This window comes from Macaca fascicularis, chromosome 16 (genome assembly GCF_037993035.2).
Source record: "Macaca fascicularis isolate 582-1 chromosome 16, T2T-MFA8v1.1".
Taxonomy (NCBI): Eukaryota; Metazoa; Chordata; class Mammalia; order Primates; family Cercopithecidae; genus Macaca; species Macaca fascicularis.
Window position 1 is genome coordinate 57,494,742 of NC_088390.1, and position 23,569 is coordinate 57,518,310.

The following is a 23,569-nucleotide window of genomic DNA, read 5'->3' on the forward strand; positions in this document are numbered from 1 at the left end:
CGCTTAAGTCAGGGAGATGGTTCCCACTCTTGGGCAAGTGCCCAGCCACATATGAACACATCACACACACAGCAAGCAATGGGCAAAAGAACAAGTTGCAGTCAATGGCTGCAGAGGGGTGTCTGGGGTCCAATGTGGGCTGCATTTTGTGGGTACTGAGGGAATGGGAAGATGCTGCTTCTGGGGCAGCTGGTGGGTTGGAGGTTGGGGGCTGTAATTAGCAGCAGCCTTAGAATTGGGATGCCTTTCAATCCCTCCTGGCCCCTTATCTCCGTGGGGCAGTCACAGGACGTCATCCATTTTATTCAAAGTTGAGACTTGCAGCAGGAGACCCTGCCCTGCATGGAGTAGGGGTCCTCTGTTGACAAACTTCTTGGTTTCCAGCTCTTCCCCATCTGCAACAGGCCTCTGGGTAAGTTCTCTCTCCGCAGGACCCCTTCCCTCCACGATGGGAGGAGGGACAGAACACAGCTCACAGCCCAAGAGCTGGGCAGACCCAGTCCAGCCGTGACTGGAGCTGGTTTTGGCCTGGGGCTCATGAAACCCACTCAGTGCAGGCATCAGCTGCCCAGAGAGCCCTGGGCTGTCAGCAGCTGGGCTCCACATAGTTTCCGGGGAAGAATCCAGTCCCCTCTGAGCTGATGCCCTCGCACCAGCCATCGGAGTAGCGGCGAGTGACACAGATGACAGTGCCCTCAGAGAAGGAGAGCTCATTGTCCTTCTGGCCGATGTATGGGTACAGTGTCACCACTGCAGGGCAAGAGAAGAGGGTGCTGTGAGATATGCCTCTTGCCCTCTCCCCCCCCACCCCCACCGCCATGGGGATGCAGGGTCTCAAGTACTAGACTCTAGGGACCATCTTGAGGGGCTTCCAAGCCTTTAGGACCCCTCCCCAGCTTAGTTAATATTTAATACCAAGCCAGCTGCCCTCTCCCCAGTTCTGTTCTGAACTCAGTTCGTCAGAAAAATTGTGTAGGGAGCCCGGGGGGTAGATTCACACCTTTGCAGAGGGAGGAGAATGGGGGTCAGGACAACAGAGGCAGACGCTGGGAAGTGGGATCCGGTGCCCCTCAGTCCCAGAAGTCAGGTACCTTTCTCCAAGTATGAGGCAGGCACCCAGCTGGGCTCATCAGGCCCAAAGCCTGGTGGGGGTGGAGGCAGCCCTAATTCATCTCCATCCAGGGGTGGAGGAGGAGGCAGGTCCAGTGGCAGGGGCAGCTCTTCATCTTGGGGGAAAAGCAGAAAGGCTGTAAGTGTGGCACAGGAAGCTCCTTCAGTGTGTCAGGGATCTGCTCGAGAGCTGGGCCCCAGAATCCACCCATCTCAGCCAGGCGCGTTGGGAGGCCAAGGTGAGCAGATCACCTGAGGTCAGGAGTTCGAGACCAGCCTGGCCAACATGTGAAACCCCATCTCTACTAAAAATACAAAAATTAGCTGGACATAGTGGCACACGCCTGTAATTCCAGCTACTCAGGAGACTGAGGCAGGAGGATGGCTTAACCCAGGAGGTGGAGGTTGCAGTGAGCTGAGATCTTGCCAATGCACTCCAACCAACCTAGATGACAGAGTGAGACTCCATCTCAAAAGAAAAGAAAATAAAAAGAATGCACCCATCTCATGCAATCTTCCTCCAGCCCTCTCCTGTCCTGGTCCTCCCACGGTGTGCTAGCGCATAGTAAGTGCTCAGTAAACCCTGAAAGATCCAGCACTAGAGGACAGTCAGACTCTACCTCTTATTAGCTGGGTGGCTCTTGGGCAAGTCACTGAACTTCAGCTTCAGTGGCTTCATCTATTAAGGAAGAGTGCTAAGGACCCTCTCGTGATTAAGTTTATTTTGTTTTGTTTTATTTTATTTTTTTGAGAGGGAATCTCGCTCTGTCACCCAGATTGGAGTGCAGTGGGGTGATCTCAGCTCACTGCAGCCTGGAGGCCTCCCGGGTTCAAGTGATCCTCCTGCCTCAGCCTCCTGAGTAGCTGGAATTACAGGCATGCACCACCAGCCAGGCTAATTTTTGTATTTTTAGCCATGTTGGCCAGGTTGGTCTCAAACTCTTGACCTCAAGTGATCTGCCCTCCACAGTCCCCCAAAGTGCTAGGATTACGGCCGTTAGCCACCCCACCTGGCCTTTAGGATTAAGTTTATTATTATTATTTTTGAGAGGGAGTTTCACTCTTGTTGCCCAGGCTGGAGTGCAATGGCCGGATCTCCACTAGCCGCAACCTCTGCCTACCGGGTTCAAGCGATTCTCCTGCCTCTGCCTCCCAAGTAGCTGGAATTACAGGCATGTGCCATCACGCCCGGCTAATTTTGTATTTTTAGTAGAGCCCGGGTTTCTCCATTTTGGTCGGGCTGGTCTCGAACTCCCGACCTCAGGTAATCCGCCCGCCTCGGCCTCCCAAAGTGCTGAGTTTACAGGCATGAGCCATCGCGCCCGGCCAGGATTAAGTTTAAATAAGAAAATGGACGAGAAGCTTCGAACACAGGGTCTGGTATACAGCAGGCGCTAAGTTATGTTAGTTCACTTCCTCCGCCTCCTTTCGCTCCCGTGCTGCGCTCCATGGAGGAGGCATTCACTGAGGCTGGCTGGGGCAGATCCAAGAGAGGTGGGCTGGGGAATGGCAGGAGGCGGAAAAGCGACCCCACGGTTGGGAAGAAGAAGGGGGCGGAGCTCCTTACCCGGTGGGGGTGGGGACAACTCCTCTAGCGGGGGAGGCCGCTGGAACACCTCGACGGCTGCTGGTGGAGGAGGTGGGTCCAAGGAGTTGGGGAGAGGTGGGGCTGGAGGTGCTGCCTGCCCCTTGGGCATGGAGGCCCCACCGACACCTTCGGCGCTGCTGAACACCAGAGAAAGCGGGGCTCGGCCCGGTTGGCGACACGCCTTCCCTAATGCAGCATCCCCAGCTGGCCCCACCCCTCCAATCCTGAACCCAGCCCTGCACGTGTGACCCAGGACTAACTGGGTCCTTTCAAGCCCAGGAGTCACTATGACCACTGGCAGGAGGCCCCTCTCGAAAGCCACCTCCCACCCCTCACCCTCCCACGCAGGCTTGTAGGTCTCACCTTGCCGAGGCCAGGGAAGAGGCGGAGGAGGCGGCGGAGAGTCTGCCGTCGGGTACCACCGGGAGGTGCACTGGCTCGGGAATCCGGGGTGGTCTCCTGGCGGGGGTCGGGGAGTGGGTATTAGGAGGAAGGAGGAAGGCTTCTGGCCAGCAGGGGTCGGGTGTGAGCAGGAAAGGCATGTGGCCGAGGGGGAGGTTTGGCGCCAGGCATCCAGCATGACGGCCTGAGCCCCCAGGCGCCAGGGGTGGGTGGCGAGGCTGGGGGAGGAGAGTTTCAGGGTCGCGCGGGGTAGGGCTAGGCTAGTTGGCGAGGCCTCACCCCAATGTGGCGGAGGCGGGTGTGGCAGGGGCCTTGATGCTCTTTCGAGACAGGGTGCCTGTCCTTGACAGCTGCGTGCTGAGGTCCTGCGAGGGAGCGGGAGGTAGGGCTGACATTTGGGGTGAGAGGCCGCTCCCCACCCTCATCCCCAAGAGGAAATGGAGGAGGGGCGGACGAGAACCGGGAGGGAGAGCCCAGCATGGCCAGTTCCCACTTCCACTTCTCAGGGCCCTCTCCTACACTTCCCCCACGCTACCCCCTTGTCATTGCCTGGGTTCTGGGACTCAATTCTACCAAAGCCGACAGCCACTTCCTCTGCACAGCCACAGCGGATTGAGTGGGCCCGGCACCCCTGTCCCTCCTCCAAACCATCTCAGAGCCCAGGAAGCTGAGGCCCTGGCTTAGTTAGTAGTCCCTAACTTTGATTGGGCTGAGGAGGCGGTGGGGAAAGGAGAGGACACATCACACTTAGAAGTGTCCCACCTGTCATTTTCGAAGATTTGTGGAATTGGCTTTGGGGAGTTAGGGCAGAGAGGAGCAGGACCCAGGCCACTTAGAGGGGATGTGCAAATGACAGGGCGCACACCCACATGAAAGAGGGAACTTCTGTTACCAATGGGACTTCCCCAAGGGGTGGGTACAGTGTTACCTCATAGGCTTCACCAGGGGCAAGACGAAAGGGATTTGAGCTGAAGCACAAAGAATATAAGTTGGGCTGGGAGCGGTGGTTCACGCCTGTAATCCCAGCACTTTGGGTGGCTGAGGCAAGCAGATCACCTGAGTTCAGGAGTTCAAAACCAGCCTGGCCAACATGGAGAAACTCCATCTCTACTAAAAATACAAAAAAAAAAAAAAATTAGCCAGGCATGGTGGCAGGCACCTGTAATCCCAGCTACTCGGGAGGCTGAGGCAGGAGAATCACTTGAACCCAGGAGGTGGAGGTTGCAGTGAGCCAAGATCACGCCATTGCAATCCAACCTGGACAACAAGAGTGAAACTCCATCTCAAAAAAAAAAAAAAGAATATAAGTTGGACAACAGAGACCTTACTGGTGGGGAGGAGGCCTGGTGGTTGAAGGGGAGAGTGTGGTTTCCCCTTTAAGGGGGGCTGATAAGTTCAGGATATCAAGGGGTTCATTTCAATACAGAAATGTCAAGGTGTGGAGACAGGAATTGAAGACGGGACGGGTGTGAGTGCGTGCCCTCTCCGACCTCGCAGAAGGACGTGGGCTGAGAAGACGCCAGCGCCATGCTCCCCTCTCTTCACCAAGTCCCCTTTGTGTGGCTGCATCCCCGCTTCTTCTCACCAAAGCAGCTGTGGGGTGACTGCTCAGTGCAGTGACCTCAAACCCCCAGACAGAGGAAGTTGCTGTTCTCATGTGGCTGGGAGCCATTCTCATGCACACCCTGACATCCTCCCTTCCCCCTCTTCCCCTTCCCACATGCCCGGTGGCACAGGGGCAGGGCGGGGGGGCGAGGGGTGCTCAGGATCTCACACTCAGCAGATCCTCTGAGGACGGTACAGACCAGTTTTGGAGGGAGGGATTACAAAATCTAGGGAGAGGGAGAAGAGCTCAGAGTGGTGGCTTCAGGGAGTGGGGAAAGAAAGCAGTGGCAAGTTGGGACAAAATGTGCAGGAGAACTGGGGGTCTGGAGGGAAAAGGGCCACAAGGCACGAGAGGGTGGGTTGGAGGGAAAGAAGAGGGTCCCTCTCTCTACCTTGATCCCATGGCCAATGTCGTCCAGGCAGCCAAAGTTGAGGGGTCTCCTGCAGTAGGGCGTGAGAGGGGGTAGGCTCTCTGGGGCGATGACCTTCTGGCCCGGGGGCAGCCGCTGGACAGTGGCTAAGGTGCCGATCTCCCTTCGGGCCACCTTCTCCATGTGCATGTTCACCATCTGCATGACAGGGTTCAAGGTGACAGAGAGGGGTGGTCTGTGTCCAATGCCCTTCCCCCTAAGGAGGAAGAAGATAGAGACTTTGGGCTGGGGGTAGGGACCATGGGAGGCAACGAGGTCTAGAAAAAGAGGGCCCTTCCCCTCCCCCCGCTCCCCCACCAGGCTACATAGCAATTGGGAAAAGTGGCAGGAAAGGATGAAGCCACTTTGGAGCCACTTCCTGGTGGAAAGAGAGTAAGGGTTATTATTAGCTGAGCAGGAACTGGAGGAAAAGAGAAAACACAACATCCCTGGGGATGCCGGGAAGAGACAAGCACTGGGCTGGCTTGGGAGCAGAGGGGGAAAATATGGAGGTGGCAGAGAATGGTGGCTTGACCAGCTTTGGGAGACAAATAAGTGAACTGACTTCCTCTCAGAATGTTCCGTGGAGAAAGCCTACAGTTCGAAAGGGTGGGAACTCTGGTCTGCGGGGGGAGAGGAAAAGGCACACCCCACCCACTGAACATGTGGGTGATGCACAGGCCAGGCTGAATGTGTGGCTGGGTCTGTGCATGTGCTTTATGGGGCAATTCCTCGGTCAAGGATCCAGGAAGGAAGGAGGGTGTGTGCACTAGAACACTGTGGCAGGGTGGAGGGTGTATACTGTATGGTGCTGGCAGTGCTTCCAGGGCTGAAGATGACCTTGTCAAGCTAGCACCCTGGGTCTAGGATATTTATTAAGGCACTGCTTGTATTTAGATGCAAACAGGGTTCATTTGCTTCTTTCCTGTATATGCCGCTGCTCTGATTGGTAGATATTACTTTCTAATGTCCAGGATAGAATTCCAAGAAAGAAAAAGCTCTGCCTTCGGGGAATTTGTAGCATAGCCACAGAGATAAGGAGGTCCAAAAAGCTTGGAAAGTGCCAACCTTCTGCTGTAGAGTTGGGCATTTGGACATGGGGGAAAGCAGGAAGGAACTTTTGATGTAGAAAATGTCTGAGTCGGGCTGAAGAGTTGAGGCCTGATGCAAGACGCCTTCCCACGCCCCACACCCCTTACCTGGCCCAGCGTGCTTACACGGGCTTCCACTTGCCGCAGGGCGGCCCCCTGCAGGTCCAACATTCTCAGTGTGTGCCCGGCCAGGTTGCCCACCTGGTAGGCCACACTGGCCAGTGCCTGGGTAGTGAAGGCCATGGTCTCCTCCAGCGCCTTCCGCTTGTCTGTGGCCTGAAATACACACAGCCCTGGCCTAAGGGCCAGCATCTTCCACTGGGTCCTTGGCTGGCTGGGGTGGGATGGGAGAGGATTTAGGGAAAATAGGCGCTGGATTGGGACAGAGCCGCAACCCTTAGATGTTTGCGTTGGCTCTCAGCAGAATTATGTTGTAGCAAGAGGGACTAGCTACAACATCACTTTAAATTCACTTTAAAAAAGTGAATCTGCAGCCTTGGGGAACAGATGCAAAGGGAGGGAAATATACCCATTCTCAAACAGTCAAGCTGAGGACTGAGTACAGATGATGGTACCACCCTCCTGAAGACTTCAGTAACAGGCTGTCCTTTTAGGGGTTGGAGTGGGGGTGAATAGTAGAAAGGAAAGAGGAAGGCAACACTGGCTAGAGCAGACATTCTATTTTTTTTTTTTTTTTTTTTTTTTTTCCTGGAGACAGAGTTTCGCTCCTGTTGCCCAGGCTGGAGTGCGGTGGTGCGATCTCGGCTCACCGCAACCTCCGCCTTCAAACGATTCTCCTGCCTCAGCCACCCAAGTAATTGGGATTGTAAGCAAGCACCACCATGCTTGGCTTATTTTGTATTTTTTTTTTTTAGTAGAGACAGGGCTTCTCCACGTTGATCAGGCTGGTGGTCTCAAACTCTCAACCTCAGGTGATTTGCCCGCCTCGGCCTCCCAAAGTGTTGGGATTACAGGCGTGAGCCACCGCACCCAGCCGACATTCTTAAACACAACAAACCATGTCAGGGGCAGTGGCTCACGCCTATAATCCCACTACTTTGGGAGGCCCAGGCAGGCAAATCACTTGAGGTCGGGAGTTCAAGACCAGCCTGGCTACAATGGCAAAACCTCGTCTCTACTAAAAATACAAAAATTAGCCAGGCATGGTGGTGCGTGCCTGTAATCCCAGCTACTCAGGAGGCTGAGGCATAAGAATCACTTGAACCTGCCGGGCGCGGTGGCTCACGCCTGTAATCCCAGCACTTTGGGAGGCCGAGGCGGGCGGATCACAAGGTCAGGAGATCGAGACCACGGTGAAACCCCGTCTCTACTAAAAATACAAAAAATTAGCCGGGCGCGGTTGTGGGCGCCTGTAGTCCCAGCTACTCGGGAGGCTGAGGCAGGAGAATGGCGTGAACCCGGGAGGCGGAGCTTGCAGTGAGCCGAGATCGCGCCACTGCACTCCAGCCTGGGCGACAGAGCGAGACTCGGTCTCAAAAAAAAAAAAAAAAAAAAAGGATCACTTGAACCCAGGAGTCAGAGGTTGCAGTGAGCCAAAATCACATCACTTCTCTCCAGCCTGGATGACAGAGTGAGACCCTGTCTCAAAAACAAACCAAAAAAAAGCTTTCCATGTGACTCTTTGTTTAGCTCCAGTCTGCAGATTGGTGTTTGGGAACTCAAATAAGGAAACTGAGGCCCAGAACAGAGGGACTTTATTCATTCATTCCCTCTAATAGCTTTCTAATACCCTGAGGATAAAATTCAAGCTTCCAACCGTGGCCTACATATAGCCCCTCCAGGTCTGGCTCCTGCCTTTCTCTTCATCACTCCCCCTCTCCCACTCTCCCCTCCAGCCACATTGGCCATTGGGTTTCTGTTCCTGAACAAACTGAACTGTTTCTGCCTCGGGGCCTTGGCACATGCTGTACTTATTTTCAGAATCCTTATTAGCAGGCCTCAGTTTCCCAGAAACACCTTCCTTCACCACACTAAGATTTCCCCCAGCCCATGCCTTCACTGCCTCTTTATCATATTTACCTTATTCTCTTTTCTTCATGGCATTTAGCACTATCAAACATTATCTATGAATTTTTTTTTTTATTATCTACCCACCCTCCCTTAAATGGAAGTGTCATGAGAGCAGGGAGCTTGTCTGTTTCATCCTGTATCCCATCATGGAATCACACCCAACACGCAGAAGATTCTTCACAAATACGCACTTGTGAGTTAATTAGCAGGTCGAATGGGATCCCAAACATTCTCTGGGCACAATGTCACTGTATTCTAGGCACTGTGCCAGACACTGGCCAGGGTCACACTGCCAGTCAGTGCAGGAGGGGTAAGCAGGCAGTGGCTGACGGCAAGAAGTTTTTTTGTTTGTTCGTTTGTTTTTTGAGATGGAATTTCGCTCTTGTTGCCCAGGCTGGAGTGCAATGGCACGATCTCAGCTCACTGCAACCTCCGCCTCCCAGGTTCAAGCGATTCTCCTGGCTCAGCCTCGCGAGTAGCTGGGATTACAGGCATGCACCACCACACCCAGCTAATTTTTTGTATTTTTAGTAGAGATGGGGTTTCTCCATGTTGGTCAGGCTGATCTCAAACTCCCGACCTCAGGTGATCTGCCCACTTTGGCCTCCCAAAGTGCTGGGATTATAGGCGTGAGCCACTGTGCCTGGCCAAGAAATTTTTTTTGGTCCCAGATCAGGCAGTGGGGGCTAGGGCAAAACTTCTCTGGTCGTTTGGTTCCCCAGGCAGCTTCCTCATCTCTTGTTGGGTCATGGAGTTCCCATACTCTAGCCTGTACCTTTCTAATGCAGGTAGGGGGCAAGTCCAGGGTGAATCTAGGGTAGGGCCAGTGGGCCAACAGGCAAGGGTACACACTGGGATCCCCTTCCTTGAGCCCTCAGATGCCCCTCAGGGCCTGTCAATGGCGAGCAGACCTACAAACTCTCAGAGCAAGGTCTGAGAGACACCTGGGAGCCTCTAATGGAGCCTGAGCCAGGACCTCCCCGGAAGCCCATGCGGTGGCTCTCTCCTCCCTGTCTGTCTTTTCCAACAGCAGGAAAGAGATGCTCATTTGCATGTTTACTTACATCTCATCAGCGTATGCAACAAAACTTACATCTCCTCAGCATATGTCACCAAGAATCTTGAAAAGGCAAAGAAATCAACCCAGGATATTAAAACCAGACAGGATAGCAGGTCTTGATTTAGTTCAGGACCTTCCTTTACCAAATGAGGAAACAGGCCCAGAACTGAGCAGTGACTACTCCTCCATCTCCACCCAGATTTCTTAGCTTGCCTGCCTTCTCCTGTACAGTTTCCTCCCCAAACTGACATGTGGAATTGTTGGCCCAAACAGGAAAAGTGTCTGCTTGGGCCCAGCTCTGGGCACCTGGAGCCTGAACACCTACTGACCCCTGGCTTTGCTCCTGGCCCAAAGTTAGGTCTGCGGGGACAAGCATCTGAGATCCATCTCTGCGGCTGAGTGCTTGTTCGTCATGCAAATTACCCTGTCTGTAAAGTCAGTCAACCCTGGCGGAGAACTCTGCAGGTGACCCTGGTCTGCCTTCCCTAATTCCCCATGGGTTTCCTAGCATCTGGGTGGTGTGGGGAGAGAGGGGCTGCAGATGGGGATGGAGGGTAGGGGAATCAGGCCTTAGGTAACAGCAGTTCTGAGATCCATAAACTTCCTAGGCATTTGCCTAGACAAAGATCCTCAGAAAGGCCAGGAAAGGTAACAGGTTGTGTGTTCTAGTAGTTATTGTTCTGCATGAAAGAAGCAGGAATCCAAGGATTCCAAGTTGGGTCAAGGCTTCTCACGCCATGTATTTTTGCAAGGACAGCTTCTCCTCCTTAGAACTGATTCTTATTATCCATCTTTCCAATGAATGATAATGATGATGATAGTCATGGTAAGAGCTGCCATTTATCCTGCTCTTCTGAAGGGGCTGGCACTAGGCTAAATGCTTTGATACATTTTTATATTGAACCCATGGAGCCACCCCTGAAGGCAGGCATGAGAATCAGAGGAGGAACTTGCCACAGTTCCTGTAGTTGGTAGGTGGCAGAGCTGGAAACTGGACTTAGGTCTTTGTGACCCCAAATTGTGTGTGAACACTGTGTGTGCAAATGAGAGCCCTGCGGAAGCTCTTTGAGGTGTGCAGAAGTTATGGAAGGAATGGAAAGGACTGCTTGGATCCTTGTCCGTAGAGGGAACATGCCTTTCTGTGCTAGGAGGATGCGTTGGTTTGCAAGCCTCATTCTGTCTCATCTGCAGGTGGTCATTCAACAACTACACAGACCGAAATGATACCCAGAGTAGCATTTTCAGTTAGTGGCATAGGGAGTGGGCTCTGGAATCAGATTTCTGGGTTTGAATTCAGGCTCTGACACTAGCTAGGAGACCTCTGGGAAAGTGACTTAACCTTTCCAAACCTCAGCTTCCTCATTGTGAAGTGAGAATGGGACTCGCCTCACTGGACTTCAGATGAGGATGAAGGGAGGCCATGCTGGTGACATGCCTGGCCCAAAGGAAGGGTCCAGAAAGTTTTAACTGCTGTCATCACTGACTCTCTTTAATCTGCCATTTCCCATGAGCACTTGTTCCTCATTTATTTCTTTTTTCAACATTCTTACTATGCTACGAGGTCTCTATGCCTGTTCTCATAGTTCGGTTAGTACAGGTTAGAAAAATAAAGTTTTGCCCAAGGGGTAACAAGGTTAGCCTGCAGCTCTTCAGGGAGCAGAGGAAACCGGGTACAGAGAGTGCAAATAAACTGTCGTAAAGTCACATAGCGTGTAGGGAGGCAGAAAGATGGAGAGGAAAGGGCTTGGCGTCAGGAGTCAGGTAAGCCCAAATGTGGTGGCTTACGCCTGTAATCCCAGAACTTTGGGAGACCAAGGTGGGCAGATCACTTGAGGCCAGGAGTTCAAGACCAGCCTGGGCTACATATGGAGACCCTGTCTTTACAAAATAAAATAAAAAAAATTAGCCAGGCATGGTGGCATGCGCCTGTAGTCCCAGCTACTCAGAAGGCTGAGGTGGGAGGATTGCTTGAGCCTAGGAGTTCAAGGCTGCAGTGAAGCTATGTGAGCTACGATCATGCCACAGCACTCTAGCCTGAGCGACAGAGGAGACCCTGTCTCAAAAAAAGAAAAAAAAAAAAAAAAAAAAGACTGGCCGGGCATGGTGGCTCACTCCTATAATCCCAGAACTTTGGGAGGCCGAGGCAGGTGGATCACCTGAGGTGTCAGGAGTTCGAGACCAGACTGACCAACATGGCAAAACCCTGTCTCTACTAAAAATATAAAATTAGCCAGGCATGGTGGTACATGCCTGTAATTCCAGCTACTCAGGAGGCTGAGGCAGGAGAATCTCTTGAACCCGGAAGGTGGAGGTTATAGTGAGTCGAGATCGAGCCATTGCACTCCAGCCTGGGCAACAAGAGCAAAAATACGGGAATGCCTGGCTCTGCTGTTTGGAGCTGTGCGGCCTTGGACAAGTCACCTCACCTCCCTGAGCTACTGTTTCCACATGTGTAAAATAGGAATTATAATACGTGTCTCACAAGGTAGTTGTACAGATTAATGAAATAACAGAAGTGATTTCCATCATGGCTAAGTTGCCTTGCCTCTCCTCCCTGAATCCAGGAATCTATACTCTCAGCCCCAGGACAACCACACAATTTAAAAACTGTTCTACAATGCTACCTCCTTATCTTTTGCTAGTAGCCTGCTCCCAGCAGTCATGTGGGCCATCCCCCTCCCTCTGCATGAGATCCCCTCTCTTTAGCCCAGCCTACTCTGCCTTATCCCCACTCTCCCAAACTCAGGGTCCATCTCAGGTTCACTGTGCTGTTTGGGAAGTTCTTCTGAAGCGTCACCCAGAGCTGGCCTGGAAATAGAATGATCGCCAGCATCTGTGTGAGGACGGAGGCTTTGGGTCTCTGGATCAACCTGGGGGACTCAGAAGGATGAACCTGCAGTGACATCTGAGAACAGGATGGAATCGCACTGTCTGTCCCAGACATCTCTGAGGCGAGACAGAAAGGGCACAGTGGGGGCTTGGGCAGTATGGGGTCAGAGTTAAGTATTGGGGTCTGGGATGAAGCTGAAGTCTGGAGTGGGAGGATTTCTCAGCCAAGGCCCAAGACAAGCCCTGTCAGGATGGCTCCCAGGGCCCCACTTGGGGCTGGGCTCAGGGTCCGCCCTCCAGGGGCTGGGGTGTCAATCCTCCGCCCGCTCTACCTACCTGCACATAGTTGTCCTCGCAGTAGTCAGCAACCCGCAGCAGGGCACTGTGGTTGCCCCTCAGAGCCTCCCGGCCCGTGGGGATCTCAAACTCCTGCAGCTGCTGTAGCTCCGCCATCACCCCCAGCCTCTGTCTGGCTCCCCAGGGAGCCCGCTCGTTTTGAGTCTCACCCTGCCCTTGATTGGTTGTTCTGCCTTCCCTCCCTCTTACTGCTTTTGGTTTCCTCTGCGTGAGACCCAAACCTGCTTGCAAAGGGCAGGCATGCTCATTCCGGGACAAGAGGAAGTCAGTCCTGCTCCCCGAGCCTGTGCCTCTCTGTCCCCTGCCCAGAGGAAGGGGGAAGCCAGGGGCCCATTTGGGGGCCCAGCCCCCAATCCCACCCAGCAGAGGAAGCCAAGGTCGGGGCAGCTGTGATTGCTCCCTGGTCCTGGAGAGGAAACTGGTTGGTGGGGGGATGGGGTGGGAGACTGGGGAGGAAGGGGGCTGGCCTGCTATAGGGGGTGGAGGTGGATTTTCCACTCATGGAAGGCGGGAGGAAAGGGCAGAGGGTGGGGGCTTCCTTGGGAAGCTCGGGGATGAGTCACCAAGGGACAGGGGAGTGGAGGGTGGATAGGATATGGAGACTGGTCATACCAGAGAGGACTGTGGGACGGCAGCACAGCAAAAATAGAAAACAGCCGATGTGGCAGCAAGAGGGGTCAGGGTTGGACACCGGGAAGACATGACCAGAGAGGTCCCAGAGGGGTGTTAGTAAGCCTGCGAAGGGTAGTGTGTGATGAAGATCTGCCCTACATGCTCTGTGCTCATGAAGGCAGGACGAGATGAAATTGACCCAGTGTAATGTGAGGAACTCAGATTAGACAACAGGAAGGACTTGGATTTGAGAAGCACCAGGTTCAAATTCCAGATCAATTTGTTGGTTTTAGGAAGCAGCGGTGGACAGAGCACTGAGCCTGCCTAGGAGGTATGGGCTGTAGTTCATGCATTAACAGGACACTTGGACCAGACGACGTCCAGGATCCTGTCCTGATTTCAAACTCTTAGAGCTCCCAGCTGAGAGTTGGACTGGGTCCTGGAGCAGGGAAGTTAGGATGGACCGCGGGCCTCCTCTCTGCCCCTCCTACCACCAAGCCTGTCATCCTAGAGACAGGAGAGTAAGAGGACCTCCCACCGACCATATTGGTCCCTTAACTTTTGCTCCTTCAGCGGGTCCCTTGTCATTGGATGGGTGTCAGCCAGAGCAGGAGCTCAATGTCTGTTAAATGGCATAGCCCTTGGGTGGTCCTTGGGGGAGAGCAAGAAAAAAACAGAATGTGGGTCCTGTGCTCAGGAACCCACATTCAGGACTCAGAGGGAGGTGTGGCAGCAAAGAAGCTTGAACAGAGGCATTAGAGGTGGCCATGCCCCAAGTACTAAGTGGCACAGCATGGTGAGCAAGTACATATTTATTGAATGAGTGGATGAAGAGTGAGCTAGCAGAACTTCGTAAGGTGAAACAGTGGGGATCCAATGGGCGCACAAGGCACCTTGGTTAGGGAGGTTAGGGGCCGGTCTAGGACTTGCCGCAGGAGGAAGGACAGCCTCAGAGCATGCTCAGAGGTGGGAAGGGAAGGAGGAGAAAGCAAGCAAAAGGGGGCAGGCGGGGCTGTGAGGTGGAGGTGGGGAAATAGAAGCGCTGCAGGCTCTAAGCTAGTGAGGTCACCAAAAGAGTGAGGCTAACACAGGGCAAGGTGGTGAAAAGGTGGCTTCTGTTTTCAAGTTTGTTTTTGTGGGGAGAATGTCTGTCTCTCTGCGGCAGTGAGGGCTTGAAGGCTCAGGCGGGTGATGGGCTTAGAACTTTGAGCCTATGATCAGCTTAGGCATTAGAGATTTTGGTTTCCAGGCCATCTGCTTTATCTGAAGATTTTCAGCTGATGAAGAACTAGGAGGCTCAAACACTATCTTACCTGAGTCCAGGACAAGTGACTTGGAAAGTGTGTTCTTCTGTGACAGGTGAGAGGTGCTGAGGTTGCACTGGGCTGGGATCTACCCTTAGTATCACTGGGGCTAGGCACCAGGCAGGCCTTCCTGATAACCCTGCAGTGATAATAATAACAATAGCATTATTAGTGATAATAAGTGTATTAAGTGTTCATTATGTGCCAGGTAGTATATTATAATATTTTATAGACATTATTTTCTTAGTACCCACAATAATTGCATGTGGTAGGTTTTTTTAATACCCATCTGCAGCTGGGGAAGTACTCAAAGAAGTTGAGTGACTTCCCTAAGGCCACACTAAGGAAGCAGTAAGGAAGCAGCAGAGCTGGGATCAGAGTTGGAGTCTGGCAAGCTCCAGACCCCCTTGTCTCTCTTTTTTTTTTTTTTTGAGACGGAGTCTCACTCTTGTTGCCTAAGCTGGAGTGCAGTGGTGTGTGATCTCGGCTCACTGCAACCTCCGTCTTCTGGGTTCAAGCAATTCTCCTGCCTCAGCCTCCTGAGTAGCTGGGATTACAGGTGCCTGCCACCACGCTTGCCTATTTGTTGTGTTTTTAGTAGAGATGGGGTTTCACCATGTTGGCGAGGCTGGTCTCAAACCTTCGACCTCAGGTGATCTGCCTGTCCTCCCAAAGTGCTGGGATTACAGGCACGAGACACTGCATCCGGGATCTTTTTTTATTTTTTGAGACAGTTGCACTCTGTCACCCAGGCTGGAGTGCAGTGGCATGATCTCAGCTCACTGCAACCTTCGCCTCCCGGGTTCAAGCGATTCTCGTACCTCAGACTTCTGAGTAGCTGCGATTACAGGCACTCACCACCAACCCTGGCTAATTTTTCTATCTTTTGTAGAGACGAGGTTTCGCCATGTTGGCCAGGCTGATCTTGAACTCCTGGGCTCAAGCGATCCTCCCACCTCGGCCTCCCAAAGTGCTGGAATTATAGGGGTGAGCCACCATGCCTGGCCAAGACCCCCTTCTCTTGAACATTATTGTATACTCTCCCGTGCTGGACTTGTAGAGAAAGAGGAAAACTCTGAGTCACTATATGAAACAATAATATTGCTTCCCAGATCTTCCTCTCCGAAAGAAACTCCTTCTTCTTTCTTCTCTGTTTCCTCTGTAGACAGACAGACAGATGGCTCTGTAGACAGATAATCCAGATTTCCTCTGTAGACAGTCAATCCAAAGGCAAAAATTGTCCCTTTCCCATCAGACTGGGAGTTTCCTCCCCTCCTGAGCCCAGGCTCTCGAAGAGGCAGGGCGTGCAAGGATGGAGTGAATATCTGTTGAATGATGAGGGGCCTGAACTGAGGGATATGGCAGGGGAGATGCTAGAAGTTGAGGTGTGGAGGGAGCTGGGAGAGCTGATGAGATTTATGATCCTGGCTGCTGAATCCTTTCCAGGATCAGGTCTGTCTAGGGCAGGATGGCCCAGGATCTCAGCGAGAAGGATCTGTTGAAGATGGAGGTGGAGCAGCTAAAGAAGGAAGTGAAAAACACAAGAATTCCGGTGAGCCTCCTCGCCCCATCCCTGCTCTTCCCTTCCTGTTCCTGATGAGCCCCAGGAAGGAGGAAGTGACCAGAAAGGGTGGTGGGACTGTTCCAGGGCCGCAGAAGCAGCAGGAGGTACCTCTGGGATGGGATAGGATGCAGAGAAAGGCTGGGGTTGACTCTGTGAAGGTGCCAGCCTCCCTCAGCACAAGAGAGAGCCTCAGGGCCTTGGAGAGCTCAGTGTGTCCAGCCCTGCATCTGGGCTGGCTCTGGCCAAGCAGTCCATGAAGGTCAGGGTCAGTGTTATGGGTCAGATCGAGGAACTCACACCCCCGAACATCTGTCTGTCCCCTGTGTCTTTCTCCTCTTTGGCCTCTGTCTCTGCCCTGCCCAGAAGCCTGTTTTTCCAGCACTGACCAAATCATGGATCCAGAGAAAGTAGCAAGGACCTAAAACATTTTTTGTATTCTCACAGATTTCCAAAGCGGGAAAGGAAATCAAGGAGTATGTGGAGGCCCAAGCAGGAAACGACCCTTTTCTCAAAGGGATCCCTGAGGACAAGAATCCCTTCAAAGAGAAAGGCGGCTGTCTGATAAGCTGATGGCACGGAGCCCCGCCCTGAGTGTCTGTCCCTCTTCAGCCAAGCCCAAGTCTCCTAGACCCCCAGTGAGCCAATGAAGTGTCACCTTCTCTTCATCACAGAATGAGTAAAGATCCCTGAACAAATGCATTGTGAACCCATTCCCCACTCCCACTTTCCACTCTTTTCTCCCATTATTTCCTCCATCTGCTGGGTCTCTGCTGACTTTGCTGGAACACTCTGAGGACAGTGTGGCTGGCCAAGCAGTTGGCCCCAGGGGTGGTGGGGTGTGAGGAGCCTGCGATACCATGAGACCCCAGAGGGCAGTCCTTAGGAAGCATTTACACCACCTTAGAACCCCTCCGTCTTTTCCCTCCACTCTCTTCCTAGGAAAAAAGCATTTCCACGCCAGATTAGTTTGGGTTGGGGGCGGTCCTGTCCCCCCATATCATGTCCTACCCTGTGATCCTGTTCCTAGTCATTTAGATCACCCCAGATGGCCTGATGACAACAGGAGTTTGTGAAGTTATGATTTCATGACTTATTTAATATTGTCGAGTAGTCTGTTAGTGCTGGGCACTATGGATGGAAGAGTGAGCAAGACGAACATGGCTCCTATTTTCATGGAATTTGGTGGAGAAGACATGAAACAATTTACAATTAAGTCCATAAATGCTACAATGGGGAGAGTCAAGGGCCGTGTAGGAACACACAGCAGAAAGACATTCAGGGCAATGAGCAATGTCAATGTAAATGCTGTCGAGGGGCGCAGAATGGGGGCTGGAAAAGCATGAGGCTAGAGAAGGAGATTGGGGTCAAGTCTTGAAGGACCTTTTGGTGAACTCAGTTAGGAACTTTGTTCTTCATCCTAAGGGCAATAGGAAGCCTAGGAAGGTATTTAAGCAGATTCTGGTTAGCAGAAGGGAGGCTGGATCCTGCTAAGGACTGGGAATGTAGTGATGGATGAGACCAATTCCTGGGCCTTGCCGGCATGGAAAGGACTGAAGGAGCTGCAGACAAACCAGCACTCATGATACAATGAGCTCAGTGCAACATCAGAGAGGTCTGCGAGGGATATGATGGAATCCCATAGGAGGGCTACCTAATCTTGCTGAAGAGGTGCGTTGAGTCCTTGGAAGAAAGACAGGAAAGGCCTTCAGAAGGAGGTGATATCTCGAGCTGAGTTCTAAAGGGTTAAGTTGTCAATGGGTGGATGGATGGCACTTCTGGTGGGCCAGTATAAACAGAGGCATGATATGAGAAAGGACCATGGTTTGAATGGGAGCACCAATCAGGTTGGAGTGGGGATGTCAAGAGGTCTAGATCCTTAGGATCTGTGCTAGAGAGGGCTTGGAGGTGACTAGTGGGGTCTGGCTTGCTGAACTAAACAAACTTATTTGCTGGGAGTGACTTGGTAATGTTAGAAGGAAATTTGCTTTTCTGGTGGGGAGGGTGACAAAGTCTTTCTCTGTCGCCCAGGTTGGAGTGCAGGGGCACAATCATGGCTCACTGCAGCCTCTGCCTCCTGGACTCAAGCAATCCTCCCACCCCAGCCTCCCACGTAGCTGGGACTACAGGTGTGTGCCACCACGCTTGGCTAATTTTTAAATTTTTTTGTAGCGACAGGGTCTCACTATATTGCACAGGCTGATCTTGAACTCCTGGCCTCAAGCAATCCTCCTGCCTTGGTCTCCCAAAGTGCTGAGATTATAGGCGTGAGCTACCAAGCCTGGCTGGAAATTTGCTCTTAACAAGATTGAACAGGGAAAGAGTGAAGGCAGAGAGGCAATTAAGGAGGTGATTGTTCCATCAGGGGTAAAGTGAGGAAGACCTGAATTAGGGCAGTGGCTGTAAGTCTTGGGGGCAGTAGGTAAGTTGATGAGTTCTTTGGGAAATAAAGTTTTCAGATCTTGACATTTCTTTGAGTTATGAGTGAAGGAGAATGAGTTGTCAAGGATAGCATCCAAGTTTCTGGCTTGTAGGGTTTACTAGATAGAAATGAAAGCAAGTCTCTGAAAATAAACCTAATCTAATAGTCATCCTACATACTACAGCCACAGCCTCCCTTCCCCAGCTGGTCACAGCCTCAAGGGTGAGGTCACGGGGCCTCTGTGGTCAAAATCCAGGATCTCCAATTCCCAATTCCATCCTGACTCCATCTCACCATTCTGCAAGCTGGTGTCAATTCAACCACTCTTCATATAGTCTGCTCAAGAGAAGGAAAAGATGAGGAATGAGAAAGAGAAAACATTAAAGACAGTAATTCTTCCTTCAAAAAAACCGGGAAAGGTAAATATTCCATAGGGCTCCAACAGTAAGGAAGGAAAAAAAGATGGGAGCGCCAGTCATGCGGCCATTGGCCATGTGGCTACAGCTTCCTTCTTCCACCTGCCCAGTCCTTATTCTCCTGTCTTCAGGCAGGCTCTCACTGGTTGGGGTTCTGGATCCAGAGCGGCAACTCTAATCTCTGTTCCTGAGGCTCTTGAACCCTTGGTGGGACTCTGATTAGAGTAGCAGTTTCTTCAGCCCACCGTTCCACAGGGTACAATGTGCCCCAGATGTTCTCTGGTTCCTCCTGTACCTTTCCTGGCCACCACAGGGTGTGGTAACAATCACAGGACTCCCTGAGTCTCAGGGTCAGTCATCAGCCTGACACTCTGACCCCCTTTTCTGTCTCTTCCTAATGCCATAGGGAGCCTGAAATGGCAGGGTAGAAATCTCAGCTTATAAAGGGATTATGACATTGTGCCCTGTGGCTTCCTTCCTTCCCTCCCTCCCTCCTTCTCTCTCTTTCTCTTTCTTTCATTCTCTTTCTTTCTTTCTCTTTCTTTTCTTTTCTTTCTTTCTTTCTTTCTCTTTCTTTCTTTTTCTTTCCTTCCTTCCTTGCTTCCTTCCTTCCTTCTTTCCTTCTTTCTTTTTCTTTTTTTCTTCTTTTTTTCTGAGACAGAATTTTGCTCTTGTTGCCCAGGCTGGTGTGAAATGGCCTGATCTTGGCTCACTGCAACCTCCACCTCCCAGGTTCAAGTGATTCTCCTGCCTCAGTCTTCCCAAGTAGCTGGGATAACAGGCATGCACCACCATGCCCGGCTAATTTTGTATTTTTAGTAGAGATGGGGTTTCTCCATGTTGGTCAGGCTGGTCTCGAACTCCCGACTTCAGGTGATCTGACTGCCTTGGCCTTCCAAAGTGCTGGGATTACAGGTGTGCGCCACTGCGCCCAGCGGGTAGCATTCCTTTGTTGCATGCCCAGACCTTCACACTGTTGATTAGGAGGACAAGAATGATCATTCTGAGAGTGGGTCATTGATGCCATCTGAGCCATCCTTTCCCTCCTCTAGCCTAGAGATCATCGAGTTTTTTAGCCATGAAGGGAAAACACTGTAAGTTGTTTCTGGTTCCATTCACAGCACAGCCAGCAACCTTTCTGACATCACTTAGTCTTTGCAAAGTGGTGTCCACCTACCTGGCACCACCCTGGGTCTTTACTAGAACAGCCTATCACTCTGTAAAGCCACTTGCTTCTAGATAACAGACACATGGTGAGATCAGAAAATCCTGTTGACATTAGCCCCAACCTTATTTCTTTTTGTTTCTTTGGTAGTTTTATTTTGAAGAATTTTAGATTTACAGAGGAGTTGCAAAGTTAGTACTGAGAGTTCCCTTAACCCAGGTTCCCCTAATGTTAACATCTTCATAACCCTGGTACTTTTAAAATTAAAAATTAGCATTTGTGTAACACTGTTAACTGAACTCCAGACTTTATTTGGATTTTCCTAGCTTTTTCACTAATGCCATTTTTCTGTTACAGGACCCACATTGCATTTAATGCCTTACTTCTTTTGCTGGGAAGAGCTTCTTGGTTGGAGCTAGCCTGGTCTAGGACACCACAGTTGCCTAGAAGACATCCCACGAGTCCATAGATGGTGGTGTTGGCAGGGAATGCAAACTCAATTCCTGAAAAAGTGCCTATTCCAGTGAGGACAATTCTGTGTCCCTTCCATTGACCTGCCACCAGAGAACTGGATGGTTGCCTTGAGGTCTGGTACTGTATGAGGGGCTCAGGGTTTCACCATTGCCAGCTCACTGGGCAGTAGCGGAGCTACATTGGCCTTGATGAAGAGAAGTCCATGCTATTCTACCCAGGCATAGCCTCTATTCCTGCTTCTCTGTCTGCTTTGTTTCATGAGCTCTAGACAGCCCCTTGGTCCCTGTCTATGGCTTGTGAAAAGTCTCTTTTGCAGGGAGCCTTCTGGTAAACCTGTTTGTGATGTGGATTTTCAGTTTCCAGGTTCACCCAAAGAGGTCCAGCCACAAAGCTCTCCCCAGATCTCCTTGTCTTCAATTCACTTATACTCCAAGATCTTGATCATCTGAATCAAACCTTAATTGCGTCCCAAGAATCAGAGAGGAAGAAATTCCATTCTCTGCTGACTTTCAGGGCCACCCTCAGAACGTCAGTTTCTAGAGAAAGGAGAATCACTATGATCCAGCCACCCGAAGTGATTAGGAACTGAATTGGGAAGGAAGGGTAAGAATGGAGAGGAGATGAACTGGAGAGGTAGTGAAGAAGTAGAATTTTCAGGACCTAGAGATTGACTGAATGTTGGAAGGATGGAGAAGAAATTATCAAGGATGACTTCTGGTTTCCTCTGTGGATGACTAGGTGAATGGTAGTGTCACCAGTTGGAAAGCCCTCCCCACTAGGTGATCCCACGTGACTCCATAGGCTTCTCCTCCTCCCTTTGCACACCTGTTGAGGATCACTGAGAGGTAGCAGCTGATACAACAAAAGTGGGCGAGATTGACCAAGAGGACTGTGTGGATTGAGAGAAGGAGGGTCAAGAATAGAGTTTGGAGGAACTCCAGAAACTCAGGCTGGGGTGGGTAAAGAGGAGTGTGAAGAAGACCAAGCATAGAGGGTCAGACGTGTGAGGCTGTTGGCAGAAACCACATAATTGAGATTCCAATGGTCCTGAGCAGTAAAAGGATGCCAAGCCAGGAAAAGGGAGTAAGCGAAAGGGAATGCTCTTGAACGCCTTGATTTCCATGTCAAGTAACATGGAACGGAATCATTCTCAAGTTTTCAATTCTGTATCACCCTCCTTCCACACTGCACCAGAGACTCCCAGGATGGGATTCCTCGGCCTTACAAGGCGGGGAGGGGGAACAGCGGACTGGCTAATGTGGTCTCAGTTCCTGGAGCTGGCAGCAGCTAGAAATCCTTCCTAGCAGGTTAGACAGCCCCGCCCCACCCACCCTTGGGCCTTCCGGATCTTACCCATGAAGCCAGCAAGGAGTGAGGTGGGGACAGGGATTACCCCACCATGACCTTAGTACCTCTGGAAAAGTAAGTCACAGCCTCTTGCCTCCCAACACCACCGCCCCCACCCCCCGCCCACACACAATTCCCTACTTGACCTTGAGGCCTGGGGACAGAACCAGCTTTATAGGCGTTCGACCTCTACTGTCACACAGGGTCTCCTGCTTAGAAGGGCGCATGCTAGATTTAACACTCTGCTGTCCTCATCTAGAAATTCTTAATAATTTTTTAACAAGACCTACACATTTTCATTTTACACTGGGCTCCACACATTCTGTGGCTGGTCATGTGTAGGGAGACAGAGGCCTTGGTCTGATGGAAGAGGTAGGATATTCATGCAGGGGCAGAGTTGCAGGCAGGGTTTGAATTAAGCACCAAAAATATCTTGCTCCCTGCCCTCCTCTCCCTCCTCCTTCATTTCTGACAGAAGCTGGGGTAGGAGAGGGGCAGGGAGGTGACTTTGGAGTAGTTACTCATCGTCCCCTTGGCCCCTCTGATTTTCTTATTCTCTACCAGACCACGGAAATGGGAGAGGTGGGGGACTCATCGCCTGCAGCATCAGAACTGAGGAAGCAGGGACCAGGGAAGCCGGGAGAGGAGAAAGAAGGAAGAAGAACCACGTACGCACGGCCTTGCCGCTCCCCTGCTCCCCCCCACCGGCAGCCCATCTAATCACACTAATTCCTAAGCAAGCTAATTCCTGATGGAGCCACCCTCTAAAGCTCTCACATGTTCATCTGTTTATCGCTTTACTGCCTCTGCCTGGTCCTCAGTTAAAGCTTGGTCACCTTTTACCCTGATGATTCCACAGTCTCCTGCGAAACTCCCCACCTTCCTAGCCCGGCTGCAGCCCACTCTGCCCTCGGCTGCTGGTAGGTTCTCTGCAGCTCCCTTGCTTAAGGCCCTTCTTCACTCTCCACCTCCTGTGAGACCAAATCTAGACTCCTGGGCACCAAAGCCACCAAGGCCCTTCCACATGAGGGGCCCTTATACCTCTGGGGCCTCAGCTCTGCCTCCTACTCACCCCCAACCCCTACCCTGGCCCCCTAGGCTCCACGCATTCAATATGGAGCTTCTTTTATTCCTTGACCAGTTTATGCAGGGCTTGAAACACCCCCCCAGCCTGCTGCCGCTTCTTCATCTAGCTAATCCGGATAGTAAGTCACAACTAGGTTGAAACATCACTTTAAGCTTTCTCTGGCTTCTTGAGTCCCTAGAGACTTTGTGACTGAATGAAGAAGTAATGAAAAATTAGGGAGTTCAAAATTCAAGAGGTGTAAAAGGGTACAGTGAACAGTCTCTCCCTCCTTTTCTCTCTCTGGTTTCATTCCTGGAGAAATCAATGTTCCAGTTTCTCATGCAGCCTTGCAGAGATATTTTATGCACACACAAGCCATATAAATGTTCTCCCCTTTTTACAGAAATGGTAGCACTCCCATGCTATTCCGAGCTTTCGTCTGGATTTCTTTTTATACCTTACCTACACCTGTATTTCACTTACATTTCATCCACATATACTCCTGAGCCTTGCTTTTCATTTTACACTGTACTTTAGTCTTTGATTTATCGGTCAAGATTTCAAACTCCTTGAGGGCATGGAGCAAGTCTTGTTTGTTTGTTTGTTTGTTTGTTTGTTTTTGAGATAGTCTCACTCTGTCGCCCAGGCTGGAGTGCCGTGGCACGATCTCAGCTCACTGCAACCTCCGCCTCCCAGGTTCAAGCAATTCTCCTGCCTCA

General features: G+C 51.5%; 2 protein-coding genes across 9 annotated transcripts; one reads left to right on the forward strand and one right to left on the reverse strand.

Annotated features, from left to right (window-relative positions):
• Positions 1–76: 76 nt before the first annotated feature.
• Positions 77–12,597, reverse strand: ABI3 (ABI family member 3). 7 transcript variants are annotated; one of them, XM_074019373.1, is made up of 8 exons: positions 12,463–12,597; positions 6,333–6,482; positions 5,098–5,274; positions 3,380–3,465; positions 3,062–3,157; positions 2,678–2,832; positions 1,092–1,226; positions 77–750 (listed from the first exon to the last, which is right to left on the reverse strand). In XM_074019373.1, the coding sequence occupies exons 1-8, from the start codon at positions 12,577–12,579 to the stop codon at positions 587–589; spliced, it is 1,080 nt and encodes a 359-aa protein (XP_073875474.1). In that variant the 5' UTR covers positions 12,580–12,597; the 3' UTR covers positions 77–586. The 7 variants fall into 7 exon arrangements, 4 of the variants coding, with proteins under 4 accessions (XP_073875474.1, XP_005583657.2, XP_005583656.2 ...); XM_005583600.4 differs by having other exon boundaries at positions 2,678–2,835; XM_005583599.4 differs by having other exon boundaries at positions 6,315–6,482.
• A 132-nt stretch (positions 12,598–12,729) lies between these two features.
• Positions 12,730–20,257, forward strand: GNGT2 (G protein subunit gamma transducin 2). Of its 2 annotated transcripts, none has more exons than XM_005583601.4 (4): positions 12,730–12,904; positions 14,345–14,454; positions 15,846–15,951; positions 16,408–20,257. In XM_005583601.4, exons 3-4 carry the CDS (start codon positions 15,868–15,870, stop codon positions 16,531–16,533), a joined length of 210 nt encoding a protein of 69 aa, XP_005583658.1. In that variant the 5' UTR covers positions 12,730–12,904; positions 14,345–14,454; positions 15,846–15,867; the 3' UTR covers positions 16,534–20,257. The 2 variants fall into 2 exon arrangements, with proteins under 2 accessions (XP_005583658.1, XP_005583659.1); XM_005583602.4 differs by having other exon boundaries at positions 12,730–12,860.
• Positions 20,258–23,569: the final 3,312 nt, after the last annotated feature.